General features: G+C 40.6%; 1 protein-coding gene across 1 annotated transcript in view; it reads left to right on the forward strand.

Moving 5' to 3' along the window:
* LOC139753910 (ionotropic receptor 93a-like) overlaps positions 1–10,000 on the forward strand; it is a 70,686-nt gene that overhangs the window by 29,501 nt on the left and 31,185 nt on the right. Inside the window, exons 8-10 of the mRNA XM_071670868.1 lie at positions 4,198–4,432; positions 6,239–6,376; positions 8,702–8,888. Of these exons, the coding sequence (XP_071526969.1) occupies positions 4,198–4,432; positions 6,239–6,376; positions 8,702–8,888 (560 nt within the window). The remainder of the gene's footprint in view (positions 1–4,197; positions 4,433–6,238; positions 6,377–8,701; positions 8,889–10,000) is intronic.

Genomic DNA, 10,000 nt, shown 5'->3' on the forward strand with positions numbered 1-10,000 from the left:
TATAATATATATATATATGTATATATACATAAAGAGTAAATATTGGGGTGAAGAGGGTGGTGAGAGTAAGTGAGCTTTGGAAGGAGGCTTGTGTGAGGAAGTACCAGGAGAGACTGAGTACAGAATGGAAAAAGGTGAGAACAATGGAAGTAAGGGGAGTGGGGAAGGAATGGGATGTATTTAGGGAATCAGTGATGGATTGCGCAAAAGATGCTTGTGGCATGTGAAGAGTGGGAGGTGGGTTGATTAGAAAGGGTAGTGAGTGGTGGGATGAACAAGTAAGATTATTAGTGAAAGAGAAGAGAGAGGCATTTGGACGATTTTTGCAGGGAAAAAAATGAAATTGAGTGGGAGATGTATAAAAGAAAGAGACAGGAGGTCAAGAAAAAAGTGCAAGAGGTGAAAAAAAGGGCAAATGAGAGTTAGGGTGAGAGAGTATCATTAAATTCTAGTGAGAATAAAAAGATGTTCTGGAATGAGGTAAATAAAGTGCGTAAGACAAGGGAGCAAATGGGAACTTCAGTGAAGGGCGCAAATGGGGAGGTGATAACAAGTAGTGGTGATGTGAGAAGGAGATGGAGTGAGTATTTTGAAGGTTTGTTGAATGTGTTTGATGATAGAGTGGCAGATATAGGGTGTTTTGGTCGAGGTGGTGTGCAAAGTGAGAGGGTTAGGGAAAATGATTTGGTAAATAGAGAAGGGGTAGTAAAATCTTTGCGGAAGATGAAAGCCAGCAAGGCAGCAGGTTTGGGTGGTATTGCAGTGGAATTTATTAAAAAAGTGAGTGACTGTATTGTTGACTGGTTGGTAAGGTTATTTAATATATGTATGACTCATGGTGAGGTGCCTGAGGATTGGCGGAATGCTTGCATAGTGCCATTGTACAAAGGCAAAGGGGATAAGAGTGAGTGCTCAAATTACAGAGGTATAAGTTTGTTGAGTATTCCCGGTAGATTATATGGGAGGGTATTGATTGAGAGGGTGAAGGCATGTACAGAGCATCAGATTGGGAAGAGCAGTGTGGTTTCAGAAGAGGTAGAGGATGTGTGGATCAGGTGTTTGCTTTGAAGAATGTATGTGAGAAATACTTAGAAAAGCAAATGGACATGTATGTTGCATTTATGGATCTGGAGAAGGCATATGATAGAGTTGATAGAGATGCTCTGTGGAAGGTATTAAGAATATATGGTGTGGGAGGAAAGTTGTTAGAAGCAGTGAAAAGTTTTTATCGAGGATGTAAGGCATGTGTACGTGTAGGAAGAGAGGAAAGTGATTGGTTCTCAGTGAATGTAGGTTTGCGGCAGGGGTGTGTGATGTCTCCATGGTTGTTTAATTTGTTTATGGATGAGGTTGTTAGGGAGGTAAATGCAAGAGTTTTGGAAAGAGGGGCAAGTATGAAGTCTGTTGGGGATGAGAGAGCTTGGGAAGTGAGTCAGTTGTTGTTCGCTGATGATACTGCGCTGGTGGCTGATTCATGTGAGAAACTGCAGAAGCTGGTGACTGAGTTTGGTAAAGTGTGTGGAAGAAGAAAGTTAAGAGTAAATGTGAATAAGAGCAAGGTTATTAGGTACAGTAGGGTTGAGGGTCAAGTGAATTGGGAGGTGAGTTTGAATGGAGAAAAACTGGAGGAAGTGAAGTGTTTTAGATATCTGGGAGTGGATCTGGCAGCGGATGGAACCATGGAAGCGGAAGTGGATCATAGGGTGGGGGAGGGGGCGAAAATTCTGGGGGCCTTGAAGAATGTGTGGAAGTCGAGAACATTATCTCGGAAAGCAAAAATGAGTATGTTTGAAGGAATAGTGGTTCTAACAATGTTACATGGTTGCAAGGCGTGGGCTATGGATAGAGTTGTGCGCAGGAGGATGGATGTGCTGGAAATGAGATGTTTGAGGACAATGTGTGGTGTGAGGTGGTTTGATCGAGTGAGTAACGTAAGGGTAAGAGAGATGTGTGGAAATAAAAAGAGCGTGGTTGAGAGAGCAGAAGAGGGTGTTTTGAAGTGGTTTAGGCACATGGAGAGAATGAGTGAGGAAAGATTGACCAAGAGGATATATGTGTCGGAGGTGGAGGGAACGAGGAGAAGAGGGAGACCAAATTGGAGGTGGAAAGATGGAGTGAAAAAGATTTTGTGTGATCGGGGCCTGAACATGCAGGAGGGTGAAAGGAGGGCAAGGAATAGAGTGAATTGGAGCGATGTGGTATACCGGGGTTGACGTGCTGTCAGTGGATTGAATCAAGGCATGTGAAGCGTCCGGAGTAAACCATGGAAAGCTGTGTAGGTATGTATATTTGCGTGTGTGGACATATGTATATACATGTGTATGGGGGGGGTTGGGCCATTTCTTTCGTCTGTTTCCCTGCGCTACCTCGCAAACGCGGGAGACAGCGATAAAGTATAATATAAAAAAAATAATAAATATATATATATATATATATATATATATATATATATATATATATATATATATATATATATAATGTTGATGATATGAGGAGCACACTAGTTCGTTATGATACGGATGAAGGTAGGATCGTACTTCAGATGTAGCTCAGATATTCATCTTCATTACAATACACAATATGATTTGCGGAGATAATTCGCCTCATCGGTGTAAACGATTCATAAAGTTTCAATCCAAATCCCAGTACAAAGGCTTGTATATCCTGGTACCGTCATGCCAGAGCAGACACTGTCCTGGCCGTTAAAAAAAAAAAATGTGGGGTGCCTTTAGTTTAGAGGAGTCGTGTCGGGGTGGTTGGTCTGGGTAGCTCGATGCGTGTTCAATTCCTCTTATGTTCTCTTGTCTTTGGTTGTGAAGGTCTACAGGGAGATCGTTTCCTTGCCAATGTTTAGCAACCGAATTACTGTGATCACCTCTGCGTACTGAATGACTGTACCTATAGCATCTCTCAGTTACTGCTTTGCCTGCCTGGCCAATAATAGATCTTTACAAGTCTTTCATTTAATGGCATAACCACTCCCAATTATCTGATAACTTGTTCTGCTTTTAATTAAGGTCTTACCGAAAGTGTTGCTGTACTGGAAGGTAACATTAAGAACGCTGTTTTTCAGTACCTGTGTTACATTAACTAAATTAGGAGAATAGGGCAACACTAAACATTTAGACATACCATCATTTTCCATATTTTTTTTGCTAGATGCATAGAATGTATCCCCGGCTTTCCAGTAAGCCTAGTTCATAAAGCACTTGGGATAACATAGAAGTCTAAAGGTTCGTCTCATATAGATACATTCATCTACCAGAATTGTGGGATCACATATCCGTAGCGCGCTTAAGAACATAGATATAACTAGACATTCTTACAGAAGAATAATACACTGAAAAATAATGAGTATTGCTCTTAGAGATGGTAGGTTTCGTGACGATCTTGAAGAACAGGTGATCTGGATCTGATGGTGAGGTGAATGTAGTTTAACTCATGAAAGAAAGCGTCGCAATCTTGGGAAGATACAAATGTGTATGCAAAGCGGAGGTTGTAGGGAGACGCAGGGAACTGCATACGAGATGGAAGGATGGAGTGAACGATGCTCTGGGTGATCGGCACATAAGGTGTGAAGTGTGCTGAAGATGTAGAGGAGTATATAGCAACTCAAACACCAACACACCGTTGGCTCCTTTCAAAGCTTTCTATGACAGAGTAAGAGATCTGGAACTCATAAATCAGTGTAGAAAAGTAGATGTTTCAACGAGAAAAATATTGTTAACTTTCCTGTAAATAAGGTTGCGCAAACAATGTCAGTCGTGGATCTAAAGCGAAATTATTTATTCCTCATAAGTTACTTGAAAATTTTACAGTATTTTTCCCTATGTAATATCCATGTCTTTTTATTAGAGCGAATTGAAGCGATGTAGTTCACAGGGCAGCCAACTTAGGCGACGTGCTGTCAGGGGATAAAAAAGGTCAGAAGAAACAATGGAGAGGTCTTTTGGGCTTGGCTCTGCTTAGGAGGGTCTTGTCTCGATGCATTACACGGGACTGTTCGAGAGTAGATGTGAGCAAATAAGGCCATTTCTTCGTCTCTACCTGACGCTAACGCGCACATAAGTTTATATTCTGTGTGTGTGTGTGTGTGTGTGTGTGTGTGTTATATGTTTCTGCATAGTGATCATGTGATCCATTTCAAACATGTTGTTTCGACCCAGATCGATAGCATAGGAAATAAGGGAGAAGCAGGCGTCAGGCTGTCAGTTGAGACGGTGGCGCTGGAGGTCGCGGGGATACTAGTGGGCCAGAACCTGCCGCTGCGGCTCTCAAACGTCAGTTCCAGTCGTCTGTTGTTGGCAGTATGGCTTGTGTTCGCCTTCATCATCGGGACGGTCTATCGTAGCAACCTCATCGCCGCCCTCACACTGCCCAAGTACCCACCTCGACCAGAGACCCTGGAGCAGATGGTCGATGTTGTTGACATGTAAGATCTAATCGTTTGTCTCTCATTCATGTAAACTCATGGTGAACAAGACTCTGAACGTAAGAACAAACAATGTAGAAAAGTTGTTTGTGATTATAAAAAGATATCAAAGCTAGTGAAAAATGATAATGATAAAAGAAAAATCACGGATTGATATCAGATAATACATTGCTAAGAAATATATGAAGATTCATTATAAACTTGGATCATTAATACTGCACTTGTATCCGATGGGTCATTGAGAAGTTCAGAAACATATCTCTTTTTGTCACCTATGAATTTAAATGGAAGAAATGATATTTCGTGTAAAGCCCAAAGCTACAGTACAGTTCACGTATTATTAGTCTATAGCTACTGCTTAATCTGTGAGTTCTCGCAGCTCGAATAGAGATAAGAGCTTGGATGATACAATGCTATTAAGAAGAGGAGAATCATGTCAAGGGTGACACACTAACCTTTTATCACAGTAGCTCGTGAGATGTGGGATATCAAGTTAAGTAGGAATAAAGATACATCTATTAGTATTGTTTCACCTGTACTGTATATATATTCAAGTCTTTTAAGATATTAAGAATTTTGAATGCTCGATATATATAATTCCTGTTCCTTCCGCTTAAAGATTAAGGTATCTCAACTCAAAGCTTTGGTGATCTGACACAGTCAATGAAAATGTAAGAATTCCCACAGCAGCCTCGTCGGTTATTTACCAAGGCAAATGATAAACCTTCAGACTACCTTTCATATCCTCGCAGAAATGGAGGAGGATTACACCTCTGCACCTGCTCTTATATGTTCGCTTCTCATGTATGACGAGCATAATGCGCATCACACAAGTACACTCAACATGCTATCACTTGAGGCATCACACAAGAGTTCGGCAAATTTGTTGTATCCTTCCCCTGTGATCAGTTGACTGGGATATTTGCCCATAATAATAAGTTTGGTCGGTTACCATAGAGCGGAAATTACATTGAACCCACACATGATCTGGCTGCTATTCATGTGTCGATCACTCTCTCCAGCGAGTAATACCTCCTCAGGCGCAATTGAACAAACCAAGTCACAGGAAAACCGGCCCTAATTCTCAACAAAGTTCTGTAGTGCAAAAAAGTTATTCAGAATAGAGGTATAGATGAATGATATTTATCCTCGCCTGTTGAAATCTGTTGCATAACCCTTGAAGGTACTTTGTGTCAATTGTCTGTTTTTCTTTGTGTTAGCTCGCTTGAGAAATTCCCTCTCTGTGGTCATTCATATATGTTGGACGACATACCACTGTTACTTCAAAATCTTAAACAAGTGTTCGTAAAGGATGCGTCTTGCAGTTGCGACTAAAAGTCCATCCACCTCTATCTACCATTATCACTAACCTTCATTATACTAACTTGGCAATAGAGACTGTTTAAATCACAATATACAGAAAACAGGTTTCACCTGGAAGTACTTCTTCGAAGAGAAATAAAAAGGCAAAAGATGACAAAATATTGTAAGAGAATTATGGGTTAGTAGGACGAATTGATCATAGAACTGGTAAATGTAGTCAGTGCAATGTTTATAAGTTAAGTTTATGTTTACGGGCCACTTAGCTATTATCACATCTTTATTATTTGATTATTTGTGTTTTTAAATGCTCTGATTACACGAAAGAAATATTTACCTAGGGACTGTAGAGATATCCATGTTATCCACTCATAATGACCAGTGAAACAAGCACCTGACGAATACTTAGTATTTTCCAGGGAGGGTCTTTCTTGTATGATGGTCCCTCTGATTGTGAGTTTCACATTTTTTTTATTTTTTTCCTAGGGCTACAATGCCACAGTATGGAGAAGCTTGGCGGACATTCTTTGCAGCCTCAGAGTCACAGGTCTACAAAAGACTGGCTAAACTTATGGTACTTGGTCCCGGAGCGAGGGAAGGACTACAGATGGCAGTGCAACAGAAGTAAGAACAGGTGTTCACGATGATGAGGCATTAGGCTCCAACAGTCTTTACCTACGTAGTTATATCTTGTTATTACATGTCACACACGGCCCAGAAGCAACATGTCACACACGGCCCAGAAGCATAATGTCACACACGGCCCAGAAGCAACATGTCACACACGGCCCAGAAGCAACATGTCACACACGGCCCAGAAGCAACATGTCACACACGGCCCAGAAGCAACATGTCACACACGGCCCAGAAGCAACATGTCACACACAGCCCAGAAGCAACATGTCACACACGGCCCAGAAGCATAATGTCACACACGGCCCAGAAGCAACATGTCACACACGGCCCAGAAGCAACATGTCACACACGGCCCAGAAGCAACATGTCACACACGGCCCAGAAGCAACATGTCACACACGGCCCAGAAGCATAATAACAGAGCAATGTTTATAACGATTCTGCAGATGTTGAACTTCTCTAATCGTATCAGTGAAAATTTCTGAGTTGTTTGGTAGCAGCTGTTTGCTAATAGATATAACATTATTCGACAGCTATCCTACATGACTTCTCCTTTATAAACTTATATTTGATTCATATTGTTACATCATCAGAAGGTAGGTGGAACACACACACACACACACACACACACACACACACACACACACACACACACACACACACAGTGATTTGCGCTGCGAGCCACCGATCAAACAGGCCAGAATTTGACTCCCGAATAGGGTAACCAGCTGAGGCAACCCAGCTGATGGCCCTTTCCTTTAGGTTGGGTCAATGAATAGGTACCTAGCGTAAGCTGGGATGTACTAATGTGTGTATATGTAGAAGATAAGGACATGGTATATATGCAGGGTTAAGTGATGGGGAATCAAGAGTGTAAAACTTTCTCTCATAAAACACATTTAGTAATCATGATGGTAGGCTCGCATCCACAGCCACGCAAAAGATATGGTTGTGTGGATTGTGTGTGAGTAAAGAAGTTGCATCTCCAGAGGGAAATACAGCTAAGACATCATCAGTGGATAGGAAACTACTTCAGTGAAAGAGAACGAAGGACGCAGGTCAGACGAGCCTTCTCAAAATGGGTTGAGGTCACTAGCGATTAATTCCACGACCGCTTAATATTTTTAAATGTGTTACCAGAAGGATTGAACTCATGCCTGCGTATGTTTTCGGGTGATGGCAAGGTCATTAGGGATGCAAGGGATGAGGAAGAATAACTTCAGATATGTTGTAATTCACCAGTGAGGAAATTCATCCAAAGTAAAAGTAGAAAAAAAAACGATAGGACACTGAAATAAGGTTTGATACTAATATAATCAAGAAGAAAAGAGTTATAGATTTGTTGACAAGGCCTTGATTATCAATGAAAAATATTCTCAGCCATAACGGAATGAAACATAGTTATAAGACTAGATATATATTGTTTGCTCTTTGATTTCGTTACAGCAGAAGATATCAGAAACTCAGAGATCAGTGTCCTTAAGAGTAGGAAAACATACAGATAAGGTAAATAGAAATATCAGTAAACTATACGTGTAACTATGAAACCGCAAATGATATAATTCCTGGACTTGAAGAGAAGTATGTATCAAGTATGATCTTCAACTTTGGTATGATATTGATAATCCTGCTGAAGTTGAAGTATTTTCTCTTATTTGGAGTAAATCGTTTGCCCACGGGTTTGTATTCATTACTACGGGTGAAATCGGTTAGATCTAACCTTAATTAGCTTCTTAGATTAATATCATCAAAGCCTTTCATAATACTACAAAATATGAAATGCTATATCACTTCTCAATCTATTTTTCTTAGGTAAATGAGTTTAAGGCGTCTTGTAGATTGGCCAGGTTCTTGTAAATTTTTCTCATCTTTTCTTTCATACTATTCGCCATTTCCCGCCTCAGCAAGGAAGTGTTAAGAACAGAGGACTGGGCCTCTGAGGGAATATCCTAACCCGGCCCCCTTCTCTGTTCCTTCCTTTGGAAAAAAAAATGAATAAATGAAATAAAATAAATACAAATATACAAATATACAAAATATACAAAATACGTATCAGTGACCTTGCAAACTTGAATTAAAGAAAAAATGAAATAAACAGGGACAAGATTTCACAGTAAGATAATTGAAAGAACTTACACAAGGAAAGCGAAATAGAATGAAAAGAGAGAAAGGACAAGGAAATATCATTTCATCGTCTTTTCTAATATAGTTGCAATTCGTACATCCTGCTAAGAAAACAAATGAAATATATTCAAAATGTAAATGAAATGATCACAATTTAATGGCTGTATTCTGCACCCACCACTGACACAGCGTTGCATCATTAAATGGTCGTCGCTACATGGCCAACATGATCGCTGAGCACTTCACACAAGTGGACGGCAGTACACCGTTGTATCTTGGCCAAGAGTCGATCTTCCCTGGGCCTGCAGGCTGGGCCCTCCCTCACGACGCACCTTACAAGCCACAGGTGGACCGATGTCTCATGGCTATCATTGAGGTAAGTAACACCATGTGCTGCACTTAAGGAATTAAAGACTTTATGTTGCAGTTGTTTATCATGAGGGAATTGGAAACATATTGCTGCTGTGTCTTCTGTTCCGTATTCAACCCCAAGCTTCATAGTGCTGATCATATCCTATATCATCTTCCTATTTCAATATGTACTTAATTCTGGCAACTAAGTAAGCTCACCCTGTCAGTGAGAAACATCTTTGCCTCCATTCCACTCTATTTTGAACAACTCTTCCTTTCCTCTAAATCTATCCAGTTACCCATTTCTATGTTTTGTTAAGTAATGTCATCTCTTCCTTTACCAAGATCTCTCTCCTGATTTTCCCTCAAGCAGTACAGATACATGCTAATAGTGTAATCAAATCATTCATTTTCTCCAGGCATCTAGATCGTCTCACATATACTTTGCTTTCATTTACCCACGATGGATCTTACTGAATTCTTTACTCCTGTTATCCATCAAATTAATGTCCAAGTTAAAACTACATATATTAATGATGGTATAAGTATAGCATTCACTGTAAATATTATCACTTATATATATATATATATATATATATATATATATATTTTCTTTTTTTTTTTTTTTGCCGCTGGCTCCCGCGTTTGCGAGGTAGCGCAAGGAAACAGACGAAAGAAATGGCCCAACCCACCCCCATGCACATGTATATACATACGTCCACACACGCAAATATACATACCTACACAGCTTTCCATGGTTTACCCCAGACGCTTCACATGCCTTGATTCAATCCACTGACAGCACGTCAACCCCGGTATACCACATGACTCCAATTCACTCTATTCCTTGCCCTCCTTTCACCCTCCTGCATCTTCAGGCCCCGATCACACAAAATCTTTTTCACTCCATCTTTCCACCTCCAATTTGGTCTCCCTCTTCTCCTCGTTCCCTCCACCTCCGACACATATATCCTCTTGGTCATTCTTTCCTCACTCATTCTCTCCATGTGCCCAAACCATTTCAAAACACCCTCTTCTGCTCTCTCAACCACGCTCTTTTTATTTCCACACATCTCTCTTACCCTTACGTTACCTACTCGATCAAACCACCTCACACCACACATTGTCCTCAAACAT

The sequence above is a fragment of the Panulirus ornatus genome, chromosome 16 (genome assembly GCF_036320965.1).
Source record: "Panulirus ornatus isolate Po-2019 chromosome 16, ASM3632096v1, whole genome shotgun sequence".
NCBI classification, from domain to species: Eukaryota; Metazoa; Arthropoda; class Malacostraca; order Decapoda; family Palinuridae; genus Panulirus; species Panulirus ornatus.